The sequence below is a fragment of the Sinohyriopsis cumingii genome, unplaced genomic scaffold (assembly GCF_028554795.1).
Source record: "Sinohyriopsis cumingii isolate HCF-2022 unplaced genomic scaffold, ASM2855479v2 utg000624l, whole genome shotgun sequence".
In the NCBI taxonomy this organism is placed as follows: domain Eukaryota; kingdom Metazoa; phylum Mollusca; class Bivalvia; order Unionida; family Unionidae; genus Sinohyriopsis; species Sinohyriopsis cumingii.
In genome coordinates this window covers 454743-482028 of record NW_028315919.1, presented here as the reverse complement: position 1 = coordinate 482028, position 27286 = coordinate 454743, and the positions used below count along the sequence as shown (strand labels likewise).

Genomic DNA, 27286 nt, shown 5'->3' with positions numbered 1-27286 from the left:
AGTATGCGGGGTCCAGCGTGCCTGAGTGATCTAAAGTTGCTTGTCATTACCAATGTCTCCCATCTCAGCTCTGCTTGTGTAAGTTTGAGTCTCTGGCTCAGCCAGTGTGGTTACATGAGAAAGGTTGCCAGTAGCTAACCATGGGTAAGTTTTCTACCAATGGGTTTGCTGGGTTCTCCCTCCACCAGTTATTCTGGCTGCCATAAATAGCTTATGGTGTTTTGGAAAATTGTATTAAGCCCACAACAACAAAACAGCAACAACAACCTTCTTGAATGAACAAAATTCACATCGTTAATCATTCATTGGAGGATTACAGTTTTGAAGATCTTATTGTATTAAGTGATATTTTCTGTTATTCATTGATATTAATGCACACTTTCAAATTGGTTGCTATTATTTTCAGACTGTGCGACATGAGTATATTGGCTTATTGAGTACACTTGCGGACGTATTCTCTGACCATGCCACGTTCTTGGATCTACATGCACTAAAGGACAAAGATGTTGAGACAGACTTCTTTGAAAACATAAAACACATCCAGGTAAGTGTAAAATTTGTTGCATTTCATTATTATTAAAACAGTTTTTAAAATTTTGAGAAATATTGATAATTCTCAGATCCCCATGGAAAATGCATTTGTTTTAGTTGTGGTACCATGGCATCTTCAAGTTATAGCAAGGACAGTCTTCAAGACAGGTGAGTTTTGCAAATTAATTTGAAGCAAATTATAATTTCTGAACTTGAACCTATGGTGGATGGTGGATGTACATATTGTTGCCCTCATCTGTATTTCCACATTAGTGTTGTTAAGCAGACCACCTGCTGATGTTGTATCTTTTGTTTCAGCTCAGATGTGATTAATTTAATTTAATTTGGTACAAAGATTTACATCAGTGTCATAATATAGGAATTAGACTTTCAGCTTTTTCCAATAATATTTGACAAAGTTATTGCATCTGTTGACTCAATACTTTTGTGCTGAGAGACCAAATCTATCTGAGCTTAAAAATGTTCTGAAAAAATTCTTGCTACAAGCATAAAGGCAGCTAGGACAAGTTCATCTTAAGAGCAAGCAGGGAAAGAAAACATTGTCAATGCCCTGGGAGAGTTTGTGTTGAGGCCTATGTTTCCAAGACAATGGTCAGTTTATTTGAAGGGACCTTAAAAGGCCACAAATAATATTCCTCCAATTAAACTAAGGCTTTAATTTCACATTGCTTTTCCTTAATTTACATTTGTATGATTTATCCGTGAACACTTCTAAGCCATAGATCAGATTTAGTATCATTTACTATGAAACAGGACCTAACTGTCTCACATAAAATTATTTCTTTTCAATATCTAAACATTTATAGCAAGAATATTGCAAGATATTAATGTCAAGAATTTGAGGGGGACCATTTTTTAAAACTAATCCATTCTACCATCAACCTTGTGAATATGGTTATTTCTCCCTGCACCACATAATTCACTAATTGCTCAGGTTTGAGAAGTGTCTTTCCAATACTGATTCCCCATAATCAAGCAAATAATCACTCCAGTGTAGCAAATGTATAAACGGAAACATAAGTACAAAGAGCACATTTCCTGGGTTTCTTTCTCTACCCTTGCTGCTGTAAATAATTGCATGTGATCACAAATGTCATACCAGTGGTCATAAATCACTTTTGATGGTTCCCATCAAATCAACCACCAGATTCCTTATTCTCAAGAATGATTGAATAATTTGATCAGAATTTATGATTCTGGCCCCTATACCTGGCTGTCTTCATGAAACTAAAGCTAAGTCATCATCGCTTATATTTAATTGTACCTGAGTTTATGACAAAATATTTCATATTCTATATGCTTTATCACTGTTGTTGAAGTCATTGGTGTTGGCGTTAGCAATTATACCATTTTTAAATTTAATGTATGTACAGACGAGCTTTTCTGACTTTTGATACTGCAATTTTTTGTTTTAGCTCCATAGGAGAGCCAAGGCACTCAGGAAATTGAGGAATCATCTTAGCAAATGTCAAGTACGAAATGAGACTCTCATATCATACTTTCTCCCCATTGTCTCAAGTTTTGTGAACAGTGAGAGCTATAGTAAAGCCAATGCCCTGCAGGATGCTGCAGTGGAAACCATGGGTGCCATATGCAGGCAGTTGAAATGGCACAACTACCTTCAACAGCTGAAACATTATCTACAGGTGCTGGAAAAAAGCTTGGACACTCAGAAACTTACAGTCAGGTGACCTCTATTATTAGTGCTGTAACTTGAACTTTAATATCTTTCATACCAACTCTGTGATAAAGTCTAATTTCTTTATATTTTGTGCTAAGATATGTAATATAGCCTATTGCCAAATAAATTGATTTAATTCAGAATTACTAAAAATAAGTCATCGCCCATAATTACTTTTTTCTAAACTTGTATAAACAAGGACAAATTGTACTCTAGTTGCCATGACTTCATCATAAACAAAGGTAGTTGATGTGTACTGTTGCATCATATGTTACTTGATGTCCCATTTATGTTTCGTGTAACTCTTCAGAATTCCTGTTTTGATACACAATGCTTTTAGAAAGCAGTTTTGTGACAGGAGTGTTCTGATCCATTGAGGTTTATATACAGAGTCTTGGAAAATTACTTACATGGTGTTTTGCAGGTAAGATGGGAATTTCCAACTGGTTTGATTCAATTTCATCTTAAGCCAAGACATGGGTGAAATGGAATCAATTTTTATTAAATATTTTATGAGATGCTATGAGGATTTTTCCCTCCAAAATATTCTTTGGTGGGGACAGTGGACTCAAGAAGATAGGTAAAGGGGACAATTTGAAGTTTACATTGCAGGAATTAGTATATTGGTATATTTGAATGAAAATTGAAGGCAATGAAACCAATCTGGTCAACATACAAGGAAGAAACCCAAGACAAATGAATTTCTTAAACATATATATTGGCTCAAAAGGTTCAGGTGGTCATGAACTGTGTAGAGATGGTTGGATAAAGATAAATCTGCCACAACACTGTGCCAACTTTATAATTGAACATAATCTCTCGTTTACAGTAGTAGTATATTTTTCCATCCTAGCTTGGGTATTCATTAGGATAAAAAAAAATTGACATGTGCTGCAATGAAAAATTCACCATTCTTAGTGCAAATCCTCCCCATTTTTTTAGGTAAAAAATTCCCAACCAAATTGTGCAATTCTTCTGATTTATCCTGAGCTGACTTCTTTGTTCTGTGACATGCATGCCAAATTAATGCCTATAATAGATGTCCTTAAATTTGTATCACCTTTTCATTTCTCATATGACCTGCCAGATTCCAAATTACTCACCACAGACATGATTTTTCTCTGTTATAAACTGGAAATCCACTTTTCTCCTGACTTGAATCCGTTTTTCTTGATATAGTCCATTTTTTTATCATCTCTGATCTGGTTTTTTAAAAAATTGATCTTTTGGTCCCATTCCGCAATGACCCTTTTAACATATTCGTTCCATATATTAGTTAGCCCATGACTATCATAAAGAGTATTCTGATTGTAATGGAAAATGATGGCGATGGAAAGAAGAGGCATGCTTGCAGCAAAAAAAAAACGGCATCCCAAGTTGTTGAGAGAGACCATGACACGAGAAGTTTAGATAAAGGTTTTAAAAAAACGTATGGAAATGAGAATGGCTGGAGCAAAAAGTCAACGGAAAATTTAGTTGGTCATTTTATAAGAAAACTGAATGCTAGAGCACTGACATTTTGTGACCTCTGCTGTACGTCAGTTGCAGTTGGAAGATTTTGGAACGGCACCTACAAAAGAAGCTGCGTACTGAAAAATTGAAGCTCAGAAGGCATGTGGAAAAAGTGCATTTAATTACTATAAGAAGAAAGATTTCTTGCACGAGAGAACAGATGTAGCTCTCTGTCGGAATATGTGCACTGCTTGTAGCCAATACAAGCACCAGCTTGAAAGAAAAAACAGCATGAGCCCCACCCCCTGTGTATGAGGTGCATTATCTTGCTCATATCCTGAATACAGTATCATCTTTCCTGTCATCAGTCTTCTTTGTCCAGATTGAATCCATCGTGTCTTGCTAATACCCAGTAGGGATAGGTTGTAGTTTGTTATCTCTGCTGCTACCTGTGCTGTTTTTCCTACCTCACACATTGTCCTTATGTTCCATATTGCGATGTTAGTGCTCCTGTTTGATAGAAGGGTGGTCTGCTTTATGGCTTCCTTGGGCTTGTGCTTTCACCACATAGCGTTATAAGTCTTCCTTCATCCTTCAGGGTTTCATTTTCTGGTTTTTCTTCTGTTGGCGTTTTTGTAGCAAGTGGGGTTTTACAGGGACGGGTCGCTAGCCCCATGCCCAATTCTCCTCCTTTTACATCCGGACTTGGGACCAGCAATGGCAGAGTTTGATTTTGTTTTACCAGCTAAATATTCAAATAAAGAAAACCACTCTTCTTTTTAAAAATACAAATAAATGAAAATGTTTGGAAAAAAAAGTTAGTTTACCACATAATGTGTTTTGCAAGTGCCAGATTGATGCTGTTATTTATTTGATTTCAGATTGATAGTAACAATACTGGATGCCTTTCATTTTGATCTAAGCAATTCTCAGCAGAACGACAAAGGACCTCCCATGACATTCACTTCAGAACCACGTACTAGCAATACTCTGGAAGGTAATAGTCTGTATCCCTTATTATTATTATGCTTAGTATACAATATTATGAATTCATTGTATACAATACAATATACTTATACATTACATAACTTGGAATGCCTCTTTTAAGCAGGTCATTTGTTATACCAAAAGTATTCTGTGAATCCTTATTGCTTTTGTCTCATGTCTTAAGAGTAGGAAATACTGTTATTGATCTCTTAATACTGTTATTGATCTCCTAATACTGTTATTGATCTCATAATTCTGTTATTTATCTCTTAAAACTGTTATTTGTCTTTCAATACTGTTATTGATCTTTTAATACTGTTATTGATGTCTTTATACTATTATTGATCTTTTAATACTGTTATTGATCTCCTAATACTGTTATTGATCTCTTAATACTGTTATTGATCTCTAATACTGTTATTGATCTCCTAATACTGTTATTGATCTCTTAATTCTGTTATTGATTTCTTAATACTGTTATTGATATCCTAATACTGTTATTGATCTCCTAATACTGTTATTGATTTCTTAATACTGGTACAGTCTTACCCGTTTTGTCGACATCCTCGGGCCCAAGGAAATATTGGCCACAAAGGTGGAGATAAGTGATGGGGGGTCTGAAAAAAGATACAAGTTAAATTTGTCAGTAAGGGGTGGCCTGTCGTCAGTGAGTAGCATTTACACTTTGAGAAAACAAACAGTGGTAATTTTTAGTACATGAAGACAAAACCAGTGTGAAATACACTTGTATATTGACAAGTTACATTTTGGTTACCTTTGTGTAATAAAAATCCACAATAAAATATTGTCAGTCACATCCTGATATGAAAAACATTCACTACGATATTCATTGTTGGTATTCAATGTCAGCATTAGCACATGGTTGCATATTTGTTATTTACATGCTTCAAGTACATGTACTTAAATTGGTCTAGATTTTGATCAGTCTCTTTCTGTCTTATTGAGGCAACCAAGGGGATGGTGCTATTCGCAGGGAATTGAAAACCTGTCAACAAGTTGGTTTAAACAGTACATGTGTTTAGTTAGAGAAGTCATCGTGAAAAGTACATAAAAGCAAACGAGATATGCGGCTGATATGATTAATGAAGGCATAATATTGTATACATTAACACATGCTAAATAAAGTTAAAAATGAAACTTTTACAGCACAATAAACTTGTTTTAATCATGGATCACTTTGGAAAATGCAAGAATCGATCAGATTTCATTGCTTTTATTTAAGTCGCCACAAGAAGCCAAATTTATAGGACCAAACAAAAGTGTGTTTTTTTTATCTGACCATGACATTAAAGCCTGGCGGCAAGATCAACTAATTGTTTAATAAAGTACAGGTCGGAACAGGACACTTGCTGACATAAATGATTAGGCAGGAAAATTAAAGCCTGGCAGCAGGATCAACTAAATGTTTAATAAAGTACAGGTCGGAACAGGACACTTGCCGACATAAATGATTAGGCAGGAATATTAAAGTCTGGCGGCAAGTTCAACTAATTGTTGAACAAAGTATGGGTCGGAACTGGCAGCTTGTCGACATAAATAATTAGAAAACAGGATTTGTTCAAGCTGGGACCAAAGGCTTCTGTTGACATGTGCATTTATTTTTTATCTGACGTTGACATAAGCATGACAATTTTTATAGTTATAGTAGACCAAGGGACGGGACTTTGCTTTTTTTGTAGAAATAGGCGGCTTGTCGACATAAGTGATGTCGATATAAGTGGGTAGGACTGTATTCATCTCCTAATACTGTTATTGATCTGTTAATACTGTTATTTATCTCTTAATTAGTCACTTATATCCTTAATACTGTTATTTATCTCCAAATTCTGTTATTGATCTCTTAATACTATTATTTATCTTTTAGTACCATTATTTATCTCTTAATGCTGTTATTTATCTTTTAATACTGTTATTGATCTCTTAATACTGTTATTTATCTTTTTATACTGTTATTGATCTGTTAATACTATTACTTATCTTTTAGTACTGTTATCTCTTAATACTGTTATTTATCTTTTAATACTGTTATTGATCTCTTAATCCTGTTATTTATCTTTTAATACTGTTATTTATCTGTTAATACTATTATTTATCTTTTAATGCTGTTATTGATCTCTTAATACTGTTATTTATCTTTTACTATTGTTATTGATCTCTTAATACTGTTATTTGTCTCTTAATACTTAATACAAAAATTGGCATATATTTTGAATGTACTCCAAGAGTATCAAATGTTCATAGTTTAGATGACCGCCTTTCAGGGTTAGAATATTTTTGATAATCAAAGAAAAGAAAAAAAAATCATCTTTAACCATGTATAACAAGCTACTTTATTTGCTAATAACTGGTAGAAATGGGTAGATATCTCTTTAAACTAATTCTTCTGCTAAACTGATGCAAGGAAACATTTTTGGAGATTTCCTACTGATGTTGTTTTCCCCAGCACTTTTAAGGCAGGGTACTCACCCATAGATGCAATTTAGAATTAACTCACCCATAGATGCAATTTAGAATATTCTTATTATTTTAATATAAACTCTGCTATTAATGTACCCTGGCATATATTTTTTTTAAAACTGCCTTCTCTGTGTACCATGTATGTTTGAATGGAATGGCCCTCGGTTAATGTATCAGAATGGAAACTTTTTAGATAAGTTAATTGATATCAAATCTGTGTTGATACTGTCATTTGCAGAGGATGAGAAGGAGAAGGAAGAGAAGGACAATGAGGATGTTACTATGGATACAGTAGAAGAAGATACAAGTTTTGTACCTGAGAACAGCAAGGATGCTGTAGAGCTTACTTGGAGAAAACAGCTCTGTCCATCAGGTCTAGCCACAAGGATTCATGGAACAATACTGAGTAGTATTCTACCAGACCTTCACAAAACATTGGTGCAAAAGGTGTGTCTTAGTAGATTTTAAGTCCTCATATATAGTACTATATGTATGTAGTTATTATGGGTGTATGAGGCCACATACTACTTGTCCTCTCTGGCCAATATTTAAGTCCAATTTAAACCTGACTATGATGACGAAATACTAGATTTGATCCTTGACATCGACTTGACTTTGTCACCCTTTCTCAAACACAATCATACAGTACACCCAAGCATTATCAAATGTCATATAAAGCCCAGAAGTTTTACTGAAGTTTCCAAATATTTTGTTTATCTTGCAATTTTTAGAACTTACCTTGTAATTGATGCTATATACCATATTTACCATATATATTGGGACACGATAAAATAATTAATTTTTCTCCTGGCCCAGAAGTTATGATGGAACTTTTTTCACCTAGGTTATATGTCTCAAGACTTAAGAAATGAAATAAATTGGTGTTGAACTTGTGCCCCACCTTTTAAATCATTAAGGTGTCCCATAACTTGGAAAGAAACAAAATGTGTCCTTGAACATACAATGCACATACAAAATGATTTAAAAATGTATGGTTCCATCATATATGGTAGTCATTACTGTGCTGGTGTGCCATTAAACCATATACATACATACTGATATTCCCATTATACTTGAATTAAAAATTCTAGTATATTTATTGATGTTAAAATAGTGTGATTTGCATTATCTGTTTTGAAAGATGACTATTATTTACCGCAAGTAAATCAAAGCAGTTAATAACAGGTTTTTAATACTGTGTATATTTCTTGTTCACAGGCATTTAATAGTGCAAAGATCTTTTTCACATGTATTTCAAACCTGCCAACTCTTAAAATTTTTCCTTAAGTCTTACAGAAATGTTTAAAATACAGACTTGAGAAATTAAAACACAAATTATGGAAATTACTTTGTTTGTGGTAAAATCCAGATACAGGCTTGTCTGTGTTCGACCGATTTTTCTCCAGGTATTTAATAGTGAGGTACAGTTCTTGTTCACAATTATTTAATAGTGTGGACAGATACTTTTCATAGGTATTTAATAGTGTTTACAGATCTTTTCAGAGGTATTTAATAGTGTGCACAAGTTTTGTTTGCAGGTATTTAACAGTGTGTACCAGTCTTGTTCACAGGTATTTGATAGTGTGTACCTGTATTCTTCACAGGTATTTAATAGTAAGTACAGATCTTTTTTACAGATACTTAATATTGTGTGCAGGTGTTTTTTGCATCTATTTTCTTGCACAGCATGATTTAATCTATTCTGTACATACTTGTACAGGCCAGGAGTGATGGAGAACATAAACTGGCTAAATCCAAGTATGCAGAGGATGATGAGATCCTGCGGGTCCCCCTTGCCATTGCCATGGTGAAGCTTCTTCAGAATCTCCCACAAAAACAGCTTGAACAACATCTACCTGGGTATGTGCTTCCCGTGGGGTTATTGTTAATTGCTTCAGTAACATTTGTATCATCACATGGTTTTATTTTGATCTGTGCACATTAGAACTCATATTTTTTGTTGAATATATCTTTGAACCCTTCTTGGCATCAGTTTTAGTCTTGTATAGTGCTAGTAGCTACCTGAATATAATCTATTGTAACCATGTGTGGTGTCATTTTAATATCCCACTTTATACATAGTAACCTTGAAGGCTTTCAGTTCAGAAGCCTTTAAGCATATTGTGTTGGTTGTATTACATTATGGTGCCTATTCTAACCTTGCACGGTGTTAACAATGGCCATTCATGGTGTAAATTTTAACTTGAAATATTAATGGTGTCAATCAAAAATTAAGGATGTTCATTGTTACGTTGCATAAAGCTAAAGTCACAGGATTATGAATATACAATGTCCATTGTATTGTCAGCAGTAAGACAAACATTACATGTTTACATTCATTCACATGGCTTCCAAATGACCTAGCTTGCTTCAAAATGAAACAGTTGGGATCTTCCTGTCAGTGAGTGGATACTCCAATCTGTGCTGAATGAGAAATGAAAAGAAATTTTTACTTTTCTTAATGAAACCAATGTATTCTAATATTCTGTAATATTCAGTAATAGCATGATGTTATGAGTCTATATTATGCAAATGCAGTATCAGTGAATTTAGTGTTGCACCCTGAGTGAGATTGCAGGCTCCCTGCACATTTTATGTCAGATATCCCCCAAAATCTGATGCATGCATGCATTTTTTATATGCTTTTTCATAAGGAAAAATCATAAAATTTCCTTGATACACAACGATTACATGATTATAAAGTAAAGATTGTTTATAACATTTCATACTGGATGGGGATGTTTATAACATTATCGCCAAGAAATGTATCTAAATTCATTTTTATGTTTTAGGGCCCCAGGTGGCTGAGTTCTTAAAGGTTCTTGTCTTTACAGATCAGTGACTTCTCACCTCTGTCTGGATGGGTCTGAATCTCAGGCAGGGCCACTGGTTATGTGAGAAAGCTTGCAAGTAGCTTTCTATGGATTGGTGGTTCTTCCTGGGTTCCTCCTCCACCAGATATACTGGCTGCCATGTATAGCCTTTCTAGTGCTGAAATGTTTTGTTAGACACAAAAACCACAATACTTTATTTGTCAAAATGATAATATACATGTCTATATTAATGATCTTGAACATATAATAAACAATTTACAATGGTACAGTTACTGTCAAAAACAATTGTTTGAACTCGTATGTAATGGTAAATAAATTTTGTAACGACATACATTTTTATAAATACATCCAAACAAGATTACTGTATCTCTTCCCAGTTAATCTGTCCTATAAATAAATCATCACTGACCCTCCAAATAATCAGATTTTGACCGATCTTGTGCAATAAATTTCACTACTAATTGACAACTTACATACCACTGTAAAAAAACAACAACTCTGACTGCTCAATTTGCATAAACTAGGATTCAAAACAGCTGTTCCAGAAAAAACAACCAATATCTAGATTAGCCAGTTCTTGACTCACTGAGATGAAAAGACAGTATGTGTTAGGCCTGTGAATAGGGAATCAAAAGAGGTCGTACGGCTATTCTTTGTGACACAAAAGTTTGCCCGCCTCACCATGCAAGTTTTAAATATTGAATGACTGCATACCCTAAAGAAAAGGGATGTAACTCCCATCTCTTCTCAAAGATGAACTTTTTTCGTCAGAAACTGCTTTAATTCACAGGAAGATAGATAATTATATCAACCTATACCTGTCACATTGTCACAAAAGATCACTTCCATTTCTGCTGCTATAACACAACTACCTTTCCCACCATGCAACAAACAAATTGCTTTAACCCTCCATCCTAAAGATAAAAGCTACTTTGCTTTTGAATTTGAAATATTGACACCTTTGAGTTATATATGAGTTATATTGATGGTGAGTGCAAGTGAGATAAGAAACATTCTCACCTTTGATTCACTTGATATTCCTTTATCAAAATAATAATAATAATAATAATAATACAGTGCAAGTTTCTATCTACTTAGGTCATACTGTTTTGTGTTCTCAAGGAGATACTGAAAATGGAGTTACACAAGTCTTCCAGTTGAAGTAACTTGTAACTTTGTAACTTCTTTACAAAAGTTGGTCCGAGAAAGCATTTTATTGTGATAAGGAACTGGTGGCATGAAGAAAAAAGGTGTGCATGTACATACATACAATAGGTCTTTTGAAGTAATTTGTTGTTAGTCATATTAGATAGGTTATTTGGGCAATGTGTATTATTCATTATTTATTCCACAGGATACTCATAAAAGTGTGTAACTTTCTGAAGTCAAGATCTAATGACATTCGAAACACAGCACGGGATACTCTTGTAAAGATTCTTCAATCTCTGGGTCCTCGCTTTTTTCCCTTTCTGCTCATGGAACTGCGGGGGACATTAAAACGTGGCTACCAGCTTCATGTTCTCTGCTTCACGCTTCATCTTTTGCTGAAACACATTGCAACGTCCATCAATGCTGGTGACCTTGACATCTGTCTAAAATGTCTGCAAGAGGTAAGCCTACATTCATAATGAGAATGTCTAACCTGATACAGTGAAATCTTACTTAGCAGACACCTATGAAAAGGACAACTGCTAATAAGACATTCTCTTAATTATATTATTAAAACCTCTTTATTAAATGACACCTATCAATTAGTAATTTGTTTAATCCCCTGAGTGTCCCTTATAGACAGATTTCACTGTACTAGATCCAATTACTGTCATATATACCCTTTTAGGATTGGTCAGGTTAAATAACAGTTTTCTGGGAAAAGAGATGTGTATATTTTATGTAACTCCTGGTACATGATTTTATCAATTTTTTTTTTTTTTTTTTATTCATTGCTGTAAATTGTAATTTGTTATGATCTTTCGTTACATTTTGACTACTTGACTAGGGTCTGTTTTAGAAATATTAAGAGTGTAAAGTTACATATGATTTATAAATAGAGGCCTATGTATGCTCTGACAATTACTAATGATAGTCTTAATGATGACATTGGGTTTATTTCTTATTTGCTGATGGGGTTTGGATGGTTCTAGATGAATTGGTTGGGCTAGGTCACTTGAATATGCAATTATGAATTGAGTAGTAAGATCTGTCACATGGGGGTGACATATGTTGTGATATATAGTTGCAGTAAAAGTTGTATAAAAGGAGAGAACTGAGCAATCAGATTCATTCCAATTTTGGAGTCATTCTTATTTCTTGTGTTCCTGTTGTAGGTCTGCAGACATGTTTTATGTTGTAATTAGATATTATTTGAGAGGAAAAAAAATTTTTTTGACTGTTCACTGGAAATAGAAAGTGCTCATTATTTGGATTATAATATTATTCTGGATTTTTTGTGAGTTTTTCACAGACGTTCTAGAAACGCCATTTTGACAATGTCATGATTCTTGGCAGACCAATACATGTACATTTCTGGTATTGAAATTTATATGGAACTTTTCATTCATGCGGAGTTTCATAGAACTTTATCAGGATTATTTTGGATTCACTTCATAATACTGCATGTTCCTCTCACATTTTCATTTATAACTTTGATAATTAAATTATTTGTTAAGTTTTACCAAACTTGTTGGTTTTGCTTATTTTTGTTACTTAATTTATGACCATAGAGTCATAACAAATGGACTATGTTTTCATTGAGAACATTTTTGTTAAATAACATTTGCAAAACATGCACTTTTAAGATATGTGTACATCTTGCAGGTTTTTAATGAGGAAATATTTGGTGAAGTAGCAGAGGAGAAGGAAGTTGAGGGAATTACAGGAAAACTGTTTGAAGCTAAGACCAGTAAAAGTTATGACTCATATGAGATCCTAAGCAGGATTGTAGGACCAGGATCTCTGACAATACTGATCTCTCCGCTGAAGCAGGTTTGTGCATTCTAGTACTAGAATGAATTGCTTTGTGAAAAGAGAAAGAATTGATAGCTTTGGCCCCATATTCTTAAAAAGGAATTTTGAGCATAAAGTTCAACATTAGGTCCCCAAATTTAACTTTCTGAAACTTCTCTTTGCTTAAAAATAGCATTCTAAAAGTTTATGGAATATAGTTTCACATTTTTACTTTAATAAGAAATTTCAATGATGGAGATAAATTCCAAATACAATATGTTTTCTATGATAAGCTAAAGAAAGTACCAGACTTGTAAATTGTTAGAAAAGTTGTTTGACCTATGGAAAAAGGCTTTATTAGATACAGATTTCACACTATCGTGTAAAAAAGGGTGAAGGCTATGTCATTAAAGAATTATAGGGTATCTTATTGTTTTTTTGCAATTTTGATCTTGAACTCATGCTCAGAAATGTTTCAAAAACAGGCCTCAGAGTCATGAAACAGTTGAATCCAAAACCAGGTCTCAGTCATGAAGCTCTCTGAGCAGAAGATCAAGCTTCAGTCATGCAACTTTGAGCACAAGACCAGGCCTCAGATTCACGAACCTGTTGAATCTAAGACCAGGCCTCAGATTCATGAACCTGTTGAATCTGAGACCAGGCCTCAGTCATGAAACTGTCTGAGCACAAAAATGAAACTCCTGTGTAAAACTCCCAAATTAGAAATCATGCAGAGTTGCTCAGTCATGTAAAAATTGGGAATGTTTGTAGAGACAAAAACAAATAACTCTCAGAATTCTTGTGATTCTTACTTCTCTCTGAGGAAAGTTGTAGAAGATGAACAGTTTTGAAATTGGAATATGATTATGAATTTGTGCTTAGTTTCATGGATGTGGCCACCAGGTCGAGATTTCAGTGTTCCTATAGTAATGTCGTGTTTAACATCCATTACATTTATATCTGTCTTGAAGGCTATGTCATATGGTTGGCTGCTATTTTAGAAAAATAATATATATATATATATCAGAGGTCAATTAGTCACATGATATTGACAATAAACAAATTTCCAAAGTTGTTGTACATAGAATTTGTACATATTGTATAGAAGTCACTTAATGTTTGTAAATAAATATAATGAACACTTATTTCTCGACATATTTATTTTGAGAACAATGACCAGAAACGTGTCGGTATTGCAGCAGGGTGGAGAAAACCATTTTCAAGAAGTACCGAGCATGTGTCGGTGATGGTTTTGTTGGTGTCACATGATTACCACATTTGACATGTGCTCTCTGCATAGTGAATCTGGTTTTCTTCAAATTGCTGCAACATTTACAGATTTTCAGTCATTGTTTTCACAATAAATATTTTGAGAAGTTTATGTTTTTTCATTTTCTATAAAAAAATTACATGACTTTCATATATATGTTCAATTTGTTTTCCTACAATTTTTTGATATCACGTGACTGTATGACCTCTGATGTCATTGACATGTAGGTTGCGAGAGTTGTATAGTCATGTGACTAGGAATGCAAATGACCAGATCCAGGTCAAATGTCAGCAACGATGTACTTTCATCTCATCTGTCAGCGGATTAAAGATGTAACAAACGCTATGATCACAATTTCTGAGAAAATAAATCATATTCCTATTGATTTCATGCAGGTATATCTCGATGAAAGGTCATTCAAGTTTTCTGGGCCTGCTAGTAAGCAGCTACCCAATGCCGACACCAAATGGTGTCTGCAAATTCCAACTTTTCGATAGGGAAATGGACTCAGACCATACACCCCAACATAAATGTCCAGTTATCAAATATTGGGTGACAAGGGTCAGAGGAAACACGAACTAGCTGTGTACCTGGCTTTTTACAGTGCCTATATAGTTTTATCTACCTGTTCTTTAACAAAGAATCATGTTGAATCTATTTGCATCTGGCCTACTTAGCCCTGGTATTGTAAGACTTGCCAGTATAATGCACTCTGTTGATTAATAGGTCATAAAACTTGAAGTAGCTAAGCAAGAATAGATTGGATCATTTAATATACAGAAAAACCTTGAAATTAGGTCACCATACTTTTTATACCAGATTTTGGAGACAACTCATAGCCACAAGATGTCCAGGAAGGTCCAGGATGTGATGAAGAGAATAGCCTATGGACTGATGGAAAACAAAGCCATTACCACTGAAATGCTGATGATATATATACACAGTTTAACAGTGGAGGTTATACCTCTCCTGGATGAAAATAAAGTGTAAGATCATAAAATCATGACTTCAGACAATGAATAGATTTCTTATTTGCACAGGTCTTGCGTTTTTCTTCCAGTTACGCTTTGTTTGTTACATACTGTTGGATAAAGGTGATTGTCCATTGAACATTTAAAAAATATCATCCCCATTAGCAGCATTGTATATAAGTTATTTTCAGATATTCTGTAATTTATTTTCATATATTGTGAGATGTAAACTAGAGTTAGTTATGCTTTGTTTGTTACATACTGTTGGATAAAGGTGATTGTCCATTGAACATTTAAAAAATATCATCCCCATTAGCAGCATTGTATATAAGTTATTTTCAGATATTCTGTAATTTATTTTCATATATTGTGAGATGTAAACTAGAGTCAGTTGTGCTTATCCTGCCTGTACTTACCCTAAATTACACACTGTCTATTGAGTACAGTCAAGAGGTCCGATAATTTCTTACTTTTGTACAAGCATCTTTAATATATGGAGAAATCTTCCAAAAGCTTTTGTACTTAAATAGTATATGAGTGTAGATACTCAGTATGTTGAGTAACCAGTAAAAGTTTAATAAATTAATGTTTTAAACAGCTTTAAAAAAAATTACTTAAAGTTCCACGGAAGGAATGCATTTGTTTAATTAGCTGTATCTTATAAATCTAGAAAGCCATGATTTTAAATGCCAGCTCTGTGTGTGCATGCGTGTGTCATAGCTGCCAACCCTCACGAATTTGGTGGGAATTTCACGACTTTTTCAGTGATTCACGGATTCACTCCGCAAGCCAAAAATTCATGAATTCTCCAATCCTCAATTATTTTAAATCTTTAATAAAATAACCAATTTCCCGTTAAGTGCTAGTCGTGATATTCGCAGTTGCCGAAACGGTCCGGTACTGCTGGTCGCGATATTAGTAGATCTACAGCCGATTAGTACAGTTGGCCCGGTAGCAAGCATTGTTGCCTATTTTAATCTATATGTATAAGAGTAGTTTTACAAATGCTTTTGAGAGAAACTGGGGCCTAACCGGAATTTTGCTCCGCGCATGCGTCACCAACACTGATTTGAGTACGGTTCAGCATCTCATGTACGGTTTAGGAAATGTCTTCACCACCAAGAAAAAAGAAATGTATTACTCAAAAAGTGAAGTTTAATTTGGAATATATAAAAAATTGGCCGTGCATTCTGCCATTAAACACTGATATTCATCATGCTTTTTGTACTCAGTGTGCCATCGCAGAGACGATGTGAGGAAGTACGTCGGTTGCAAAAACACGTAGAAGTTGGGAAAATTAAAAATTCGCAGATTTCGGCTCCAGAATATTTTAAACAATTGGCGGAAGAAATGCAGGCTACCAAACGCTGAAGCATTATTTGTGAGTTTTCTTGTCAAACACAATCTACCTTTATCAGCTGGAGATCATGCTAAACATTTGTTCTGACAAATGTTAACGGACTCGAAAATCGATTCCAAATTTTATGTGGAAGGACCAAAAGTGCTGCAGCTCCTGTGCATTCCTCACAGCAACAGTGACAGCGAAAGTGTATTTTCTCTAGTGAGGCCTCCTTAGCTACAGAAAATTTGTCAGTAATTTTATTCGCCAAGATCAACCAGCCAGCAAGAAGTCTGAACTGTTTAGAAAACAAATTTACAATCAAGCAGTTGAGGAAGTTTAAGTCTGCCACAGTATCATGTCTTGAAAAATAAATCTTTCTGCATATATGTAGTGTTTTACTTTTATATTGCGAACTTGATCTATGGTAGTATTGACGGTCAGAGTGGATGGAGTGGTCAGAGTGGATGGAGTTATTGTCATGGTATTTTTCACTAATTCTTGTCCAAATTCACGACTTTTTATCCGTGTTTTCACTAATTGTGAGCCTGGAAGGTTGGCAGCTATGGTGTGTGTGCGTGTGCATGTGTGTGGTCAATCAGTCTGCAGGATCTCGTCATGAAATAATGTACAAAACTTGTATATGATTAGGGAGAAAGCACCAGAGCAGGAACCTACAAAACCTGGCCAGAAACCAGCGAGTTGTCTTCTCCTACCAACAGTGATACCCAGAGGAGGGGCCAAACCTAAATCCAATAAGAAGACCAATCTTCATGTGGTAGTCGAATTTGGACTTCAGGTAATATCATAAAATTTCTGTAGGATTTTTGTACCAGGTAACATCATTAGTTTTCTGTAGGATTACATTGCATTGAAGCTAATCATATCTTCATTGACCCTTATTTTGATATATCTTAAATATATTTTCTGTCAGAGGTGCAGTAGCCATAGCAACACATTAATCATGATAAAGAACAATTTATAATTCCTATTGCTATCACAATCATCCTTAAGGGGAGACAAGATTTCCAGTACTTAGTAAAGTAAGAATGTTACATAGGAAGAGGTTGTGTGTTTCATCACATTTTATACTTGTGCTTTTCTCAAAAAAGTATAAATGTTTGTGATCAAGGAGTACAGTATTTCATTTAAAGTGAGATGATTATTTTCCTGGCATTTTTCGATGTGATCTTCTGCAGTATGTTCTTTTAGTGTGAAATTTATGCGTACAAAGTTTAACCATGTGTCTCTGTATCATATAATATTTTCGGGGATTGTAAATAAGAAGATTACATTTTTATTGTGACTTATTTTTCATTATTTGCTTCATAGAGGTTGATGAATTTACATGTGATGAATAATGGTATTTACATGTGATGAATAATGATATTTATGTTGGCAATTAAGATATATGTGGGAAGATTGTTTTTGAGGGCTTTTCCAATAAAACATATACTTCCTGGGGGGAAGGCACTTTCAAATTCAACCAACCCACAACAGAAGGAATTGAAAAAATTTATGATCCATTGTCAGATATGTTTTAATAAAAACGACACTGCCCCCTACAGAAGCATATTTTTTTAACATAATTTCTGGCTGTGGGTTAGTGGGCAGTAGAAGCGATTTTAATATTGGGTTGGGGACAGAAACGATTTAAATGACAGCTGGCTTGAGGTAGTCTACTGAATTCTTATAGATCATATAATCTACTGCATATTTTTATTTGTATTCGTTCATTATAATCAATCTTCTGTCCTTTTGTTTTTTTGTCTGTCAGCCAAGTGTGTTTCTGATGCTGTGAAATCACAGATTTTCATGGTGGCTTATTATTTGTATATGTCATTGATCAGTTCCTTAATACCTACTAATTTAATGTTCATGAATATCAATTTTATAATAGGGATTTCTAATACAGAAATCATGAATTTGTACAAAACTTAAGAATTCAGGACTCACTGTACTAATTCAGTTCCCACTGTAAACCTCTACAAACACCATGATATTAAAATTCAGTAACTTAAAATTTTGAGTGCTCATGATCAGATTTGTATCAGTATATACACATCTATGATGACAGCTTTTGTGAAAAGAAAACCATAACAGCTGCAACATTTTCTGGACCTACACAAATTTAAAATGTACGCTTTCAGTACTGCACCAAAGAGTCAGCTGCTGATTTCAGTAAAGGGTCTTCCAAACTCAGGTCTGTAAAGGGATGGAAATTACGTTAATAAAACAATGTCCCTCACTTTTTTCAGTTACAAGTAGGACAGGCTCTCAAAAGATTCTTTTTACTAAAATCTTACTTTCATTATCAACCAATCAGAGACAGTCAAACCCATATTTACTCAATTTTATCTTCACTGATTTATAGTATAGTTCTTGTTCAACAATTTTATCTTCACTGATTTATAGTATGGTTCTTGTTCAATGAGATCATTTTTTGCTATCCTTGTCTATGAAAGAGTGAGATTTGTTGATATGTAATGAGATCAATTCTTACTATGCTTGCCTATGAAAGAGTGAGATTTGCTGATGTTGAATGAGATCAATTCATACTATCCTTGTCTATAAAAGAGTGAGATTTGCTGATGTTGAATGAGATCAATTCTTACTATCCTTGCCTATAAAAGAGTGAGATTTGCTGATGTTGAATGAGATCAATTCTTACTATCCTTGCCTATGAAAGAGTGAGATTTGCTAAGTTGAATGAGATCAGTTCTTACTATCCTTATCTATGAAAGAGTGAGATTTGCTTATCTTGGATGTTACAGCATTTTTATGTCTCACTGAACAGGTTGCATATTTACTTTGTTCACATTCTTAGTACAAGATTTTGTTTTTATCCAATGTAGCTGCTTCATCAGTGCTTGAAGAAACAGAAGCTGAATTCCTTTGATGTAGATCACCTTAGGTTAATAGATCCTCTCGTTGAAATGCTTGCACAGTGCCTGTTTTCTAAACATATCAAGGTTAGTTCCATGATAGTCATCAGGACATTATAACATGATTCCTAGAATTTGTGCATTCATACAGTTGCATTGTAGACTACATGTTATTCTGTATCTTTAACCCATTATGTACATGTATTCTTATATAATGCCATTTATTATTGAAAAGTACATGAAATAAATTTGCAGACAGAGACAATGATAAAGCTAACATAAAGAAAAATTGGCCATTGAAATGGGAGGGGGGACAAAGTATCCTCTGAAATTATTTTGTGCTCAGTTTGTTGACATCATAGAGAATTTTGTCTATTTAATGTCTCTTTTATGCACATTTTCCTTTCCTTCAAAATGTATTTTGTAATTGGCTCTTGTATCACAGATGCTGCCTTAAAAAAAAAAGAGCAAAACTCATGTATTTTTTAAAAACCATTTTATCATTGCATTATTGCATCTGTATTCTGTTGTTTCAGGTAAACTCTGGTAGTTTGAGGTGTCTAATCTGGTTGCTGCGTTTCCAACTGCCCTCCATCAAGACAAACATAAAGAAGATTGCTAATGGCATGTTTGTTCTATTGAAAAACCATGGCTCAGTTGGCTCTGCCAGGGGAGACAACCTTGAACTGGTCTCAATGTGCTTCAAGGTAAACGAATATAACACATTAATAGTCTTTTAATTTAGCAAAAGCAAAATTTAGTCTTCCCAAGACATGTAATATCATTTTGGAGCTGTACTCAAGGACATGTTTAATCATATCAGTGTTGGCAAAAAGTAATACTTAGTGCTGATTGTATGATAATTACATGCAAGTTACTTGTTTTGGTAAAAAAAACAAGGAATCCTTAGAGTTTTTGATGCAAAACTATAAAAGCAAAGCTGTTTTGATGATGAAAGAGCATTATATTTTCCTAATGTGGAAAGTTATCTCACAATGATTTGGTGTGGTCTGTACAACAGTTTAATAAATTTTAAAGATTTAGCTTAAGGGTGGAAACAAAATCTCTAGCAATCACTTTAATATTGTAGATGTAGATATGAAGATTGGTATTCATCATCACTGGGGCTATAACAATATGTATATTGGTTTTAATAAAAATAAGATAGTATCCATTACAGGCCATGGGTCAAATCCCTGAGGTAATGCATGTTACTGATGGTCATAGCTTGGAAACTGGAAATCCTGACCTTGTAACCATTTGTAGATTTGAAGGACATAAGGCGACAAAATTATACACGTGTCCACTATACACCATAAGTCAGGCCCTTGAGTAGACAACATGCCCCTTGATGATAGCTTGGAAACTGTTGAGATCACCATCATGTAACCACATGCATGTTAGAAGTGTATCAGGAGTCTGAATCATTTGTGTATCCAGTGCCAAGACTGGGTTATGTCCCTGACATTGGGAACTTTCCACCGGGTCATAACTTGGAAAATCGATCCTCAACCTGTAACTATGTATCAAAGCTATACATAGTTATAGAGTGAGGATCGGGTTTCCATGAAGAGATGAAATTAGACAATACATACCCTGGGTCATGTCCCAGGGGTAAGTGACTTGCCCTTAGGTCATAACATTGAAATTGTGAAGATCACAGACTTTTAATGATACATTCATTGAATGGGTATGAGGAGAGAAATGCTCTTATACATCCAATGCAAACCCTAGGTCTTGCCTCTGGAGTTAGGCACTTGCCTTGATATAACTTAGAAACTATCAAGATACCCAGCCATATGATCAGTAACTGGACATGAAGAGATATATATATATATGTAACACTGGCCCCAAGACTTGGAATTCCAGGGCATGCTATTGACTGGATTTTAGTAGTAATATGTATATATACATTTTTTTTATATAAAAGAGTTTAAAATGTGTATAATTTCAGGCAGTGACAGTGCTTGTTCGACATGTGAAATTCTTCAAGATCAACACTGAGCAGTTGCAAGTCCTGCTGTTATTCTGTGAAGAGGATCTTCATGACTACAACAGACAGAGCACAGCCTTCACCTTGCTGAAGGTCACATTCTATTTTCTTTAATGTAGAAAGTCAAAATAATCATTTCTTTATCATTATTGTTGAATAATAATTTTATCTGTTGCTTCAGCATGAAATTATTTTATTTTGACAAGTAAAAATTAGCACATTAGAAGTGCTCATATCTATTTCAAAGATATATTACAGGATTAGCTTTCACTTCATATGATTTAGCAGCTTATTAAATCAGTCATGTTTGGTAATGAGACCAAATTAATTTTTTTGTCCCAGACTAATTACAACTATAGATGTCAAATTTACCAGGTTGATTTCTTTCTTGACATGTAAATATATACTACATGGCACAAGTGTACATGATTTAGGTTAATCTGAAAGTAGCTACATTGATGTTTAATGAGGTGGTCATATTATCAGAATGTGGTCATTGCAAAAGACATTACAAGTATACATGCTGATAAGTCAAGTCAAAATGCAAGCATTATAGACTTTGCTATGGTATCACATAATGCACCAGCTGATCAGGGTCTAAGTTGTTTGTTCTACTGATCACTCTTAACAAACTGCAGTGACCCAGATCTCTTGGTGCATTATGCGATAACAGATGGGTCTGTACAGTCTGTAGTTACCCAGATCTCTTTGTGCGTATAGCGATAACAGAGACTGGTCCGTACAGTTTGTAGTTGGTCTCAGCGTACAAACAAGTATATATGGTAGTAAAAGATTTACCATGTTGACATTCACTGTATAAAAGGTTGTCATAATTTACTAGGTGTTAAGTTGAATATTCCAAATGAGAAGTACACAAGGAAACCATTTGTGTTATTTAGCTTAGCACAGAATCTTAACAAAACCAGTCAGGGACTGTAGGTGACTAGACCACCCTAGCAGATGAGAGGGAATTCCCTCATATCCTTTCAGTCATTATCTTCCTCTTTTAATTTATCGGTTATGTGCTTTATTGGTTTAGATGGAATACGTTGTTCACATTTACCTAACAGATATGACATGACAATGGGGGAGGGGGGAAGAGTGGTTAATTATTAGACACTTGGACTTGTAGACAGATTTAATACTTTATTTAGTGAGGGTAACTCATTTCTCATTTAGTCAAATTCTATTCTTCTTTGATGCAATTAACAGATTTCATTTATTATGGTGAAATATCAACATTTGATATTCTTACATACAGGCCATACTATCAAGAAAAGTCTCTGTCCCTGAAATGGAAGAGCTGATGAAGAAGATACAGGAAACATCTATCACAGCAGATTCCCCACATGTCCGCAGGGAGTGTAGACAGGTAAGGACACATCTGTCACAGCAGATTCCTCACATGTCCACAAGGAGTGTAGACAGGTAAGGACACATCTGTCACAGCAGATTCCCCACATGTCCGCAGGGAGTGTAGATAGGTAAAGACACATCTGTCACAGCAGATTCCCCACATGTCCACAGGGAGTGTAGACAGGTAAGGACACATCTGTCACAGCAGTTTCCCCACATGTCTGCGGGGAGTGTAGACAGGTAAAGGCACATCTGTCACAGCAGATTCCCCACATGTCCACAGGGAGTGTAGACAAGTAAGGACACATCTGTCACAGCAGATTCCCCACATATCTGCAGGGAGTGTTGTCAGGTGAGGACACATCTGTCACAGCAGATTCTGTACATGTCCACAGGGAATGTAGACTTGTAAGCACACATCTATCACAGCACATTCCCCACATGTCTGCAGGGAGTGTTGTCAGGTGAGGACACATCTGTCACAGCAGATTCCCCACATGTCCACAGGGAGTGTAGACAGGTAAGGACACATCTGTCACAGCAGTTTCCCCACATGTCTGCGGGGAGTGTAGACAGGTAAAGGCACATCTGTCACAGCAGATTCCCCACATGTCCACAGGGAGTGTAGACAAGTAAGGACACATCTGTCACAGCAGATTCCCCACATATCTGCAGGGAGTGTTGACAGGTAAGGACACATCTGTCACAGCATATTCTGTACATGTCCGCAGGGAGTGTAGACAGGTAAGGACACGTCTGTCACAGTAGATTCTGCATATATCCACAGGGAATGTAGACAGGTAAGGACATATCTGTCACAGTAGATTCTGCACATGTCCACAGGGAATGTAGACGTTTAAGCACACATCTATCACAGCAGATTCCCCACGTGTTCCCCATATATCCACAGGAAATGTAGACAGTAAGGACACATCTGTCACAGCATATTCCTCACATCTCCACAGGGAGTGAAGACAGGTAAGGACATGTCTGTCACAGCAGATTCCGCACATGCCTGCACACCATACCGGATCCATACTAACAACTGATATTTTTTCTGGCAATAAGAACTGAACTAGAAATTTTCTGCCTTTAGATTTTTTTATCTCCCCTTTTTATGTGCATTTGTAATGCCATTCTATCTTATTACACTTAGAAATATTAGAGATCTAGTATTTTCTGTGATATTTTCAGTACAAAAGATTTACTTTTACTTTTATTCATTTTTATCCATGATATTATTCAGTTCTAAATAATGTACATTTTGCCTACATTCTAAAAGTGCTGAGAAAGTATTTAAAAACATGTGTTCTTTATATCCTTCTGAAATGAGACTAGAACAAAGGTCTCGAAAGAATTTTGCCCTGGTAGAAAACTCATATTTTCGGTTTAGAGATCTGGTACAAGTTTTACTGTTGTCTGAATTAAATGGTTTACACATTCTGTACTCATTTGGAATCATTCTGATTTTATGACTTAGAGCTAAAAATATGTAGTTTACTATTTGTATTTCTTTACTATATATATATATATATATATATATATATATATATATATATACACATATAAAGTTTATCACTACTCTTCCTAAATTACTTGGAGGGCAACCATGAAACATAACGTGCACATTCATCCCATGATTAATAGGTCCTGAATGAAAATGGTGTTACCATGGTACCCATTTTGAAAATCTTGTCATTTTGTTATTTTTCTTGGATGGATGATAATATCAGTGTAGGGTTTTCATTACAAGATTTTTTATTATGTTTAGTTGATCCTCAGTGAAAATGGTGCCAATAAAATGTCCAGTATTGCCATCACAGCAGCCATCCTGAAAATCTTGTTTTTGCTACTTCTTCTGAACAGAAAGTGCTATTGACATGGAGTTTTTACAAAACAAAAGCTTGTAATGTCTGCTTGGTACTAAATGAAGATGGTGCTAAATTTACTTCCTGTATGTCCAACACATCAGCTAATTTGAAAATCTTGTTATCACTGAAGAATATCAGAGATGGTTTCAATACTCGGCAGTTTAAAGGAAGAAATGTCCTATATTTAATTTCTGGAAGTTCTTTTCACCCAGTAGAGCATAAGTCCTCTCCAGAGATTCTTGTATATAAATATGTCTGGATGGTACAGAGACTCTTGTATATAAATATGTCTGGATGGTACTGGTATATTCCAGTCTAAATTGGTGGAAAGTACTTGTAAAGGAAATCAATCTATTACCAGACCACTGTGTTATTTATTTGATTATACCCATGTCATAATTCCACTATTTGCAACATGTGTATTAACCACCATTTGACATCATTATGACATGACATGACATTATTATGACATCACATGACATTATGACATCACATATCATCACATTATTATGACATCACATATGACATTTTTATGACATCACATTACATTATTATGACATCACATATATTATTAGGACATTGCATGACATTATGACATCACATATGACATCATTATAACATCGCATATATTATTATGACATTATTATGACATCATATAAGACATCACATATGACATTATTATGACATCACACATGATGTATAGAGGTTCTCAAATATGTAACGATTTCATATTGAATATATTTTGCGAGAAAAAGCTGGACATTATTTAACAAGTTGTATAAATTCAATATTAAATCATTACCCATTTGAAATTCTTTTTATCACATAGTTTTATTTGAGTAGAAATTATTTAGATAGAAAGAAGAATGAATAATTTCATTCAATCTGACAGACATGGTATCTTTTATTTGTTGTGCATAAAAAAGTCCCAAACAAAGTTGAAATAGTATATATTACACATTTTTGCTAAGTATAAATCAAAGAATAAGTGTCCATCCCAATAAACACAAAATGTCCAATGCATGTGATGTCACTTTGTTTGATGCATTGCACAGTACTGGTTTGAGTTGGCCTACACAACACAGTGCCAATGTTTACTTTGAAATTCTACATCACAACTAAACATTACATTATTGCAATATGTTTGTGAAAAGAAGATTACTGGATACAGAAATATACATATTTACTGTAATATATTTGTGACCGGATATTTGCAGTATTTGATTTGGAACATTAGACAGAAGACGTAAACAAATCTCTTTTTGAGTCAGACTTGTATCACATATTTACCGCGTAAATATGCTGTGGTTGTATAAAGTTCTGTCAGTTGGGGAGACCAGTTTATGTCTATATTCTTAGGTGAACAAAGATGAGTTTATTTACTTCTGTAAGTTCACATTTAAACCAAGGTTGTATAACAGGTGGATTCCATGCTACAGATATACTGCCCCTCCATCTCCATCCCCACCCCCACCCTTGCTATCAACTGAGCAATACCGGTAGTTTTACTTGTTGTTATTGTTCTTATTGTGGGGGTTTTGCCATTTTTCATGTTATATACGACATATCAAACCCTTGTGGGGGTAAACTGGCCAGTGTCCAAAAATGTTCAGTGAAAACAAAAAACTCCAGAAGGCTGGGTTTAAAAAGTTTTCCCACAATCACAGCCAGTCAGTAAAGAGAATACTGCACAATAATTTCATGAACTTATCTGGACCAATCAGAATCACATAAAGTGATTTGTTCACATGTTATAATATATCAGGAATATTAAACTGCACACACTATAGGCAAAGTGTGCCGACTATGTGACAAGACATTATTCTACATTATTTTAACATTATGGTAATCACATAAAACATTATTAAGTCATATAGGGCAAAGGCGTAGTGATCATTACTATATCATGTGATTTTGTCCAAAAAAATCAGCCTTTTTTATTATGTCATAAATAGAATATTACATTTTTGATTATTCTTAATGAAAAATATTTAACTCATTGAATGGTTGCATGCTATTGTCAGCTAAAAATAGAAACTGTTTAGTGAGTTTCATGAATTTAATTTGAAAGGAACTCTCTATACAAGCTCATGTACCACATGTACTCACTTATAAGAAGAGTCCAGCTGCAATGTATACACTTATGTATATGATGAGTCCAAATGCAAACAACATAGACCCTGATCTGCTAAAGCATAATGCACTCTCAGATCAGGGTCCATGTTATTTGTTCCACTGTTTGTTTCTAGAAAACTGCATCTGCCAGTGCATTATGTGATGAGAGATGTGGGTCTATGCAGTTTCCAGTTGGACTAGATTTATAAATGATTGTATGCAGTACAGTTGTTCCATTGCGTCTCCATTCCCAGTAAATAAGAGTTATTACAGTAAAACAAAAAAAAGCAGGAACATTATGCTATGGCAGATCAGGATCTTTGTTGTTTGCAGTTTGACTCAACTTAAAAGCGAGTGTGTGTGTGTGTATATATATATATATATATATATATATATATATATATATATATATATTGGTCATTTTTCTTGCGAGATAATAGGCAGTCTCACATACTTTAACATTTGTACTTGCCTGGATGATATTTCATTATTTTATATTTGTATCATGATATGAGAAAGTAACAATTTCCAGTACTTATGAAGTCATATCTTAGCATCA

The 27286-nt window shown here is 34.6% G+C and overlaps 1 protein-coding gene across 2 annotated transcripts in view; it reads left to right on the top strand.

The window, feature by feature from the left end:
* Positions 1-27286, top strand: part of LOC149773571 (small subunit processome component 20 homolog) — a 169552-nt gene that overhangs the window by 112452 nt on the left and 29814 nt on the right. The window contains exons 40-52 of one of the 2 annotated variants that reach the window (XM_089946373.1): positions 407-544; positions 1968-2239; positions 4567-4682; positions 7389-7597; positions 8871-9010; positions 11339-11594; positions 12799-12966; positions 15017-15183; positions 17159-17306; positions 19363-19479; positions 19929-20099; positions 21347-21478; positions 22647-22757. In XM_089946373.1, coding sequence (XP_089802499.1) covers positions 407-544; positions 1968-2239; positions 4567-4682; positions 7389-7597; positions 8871-9010; positions 11339-11594; positions 12799-12966; positions 15017-15183; positions 17159-17306; positions 19363-19479; positions 19929-20099; positions 21347-21478; positions 22647-22757 — 2145 coding nt within the window. Of the gene's footprint in view, positions 1-406; positions 545-1967; positions 2240-4566; positions 4689-7388; positions 7598-8870; positions 9011-11338; positions 11595-12798; positions 12967-15016; positions 15184-17158; positions 17307-19362; positions 19480-19928; positions 20100-21346; positions 21479-22646; positions 22758-27286 lie in introns of both variants that reach the window. The other variant, XM_089946372.1, reaches the window with a different exon arrangement.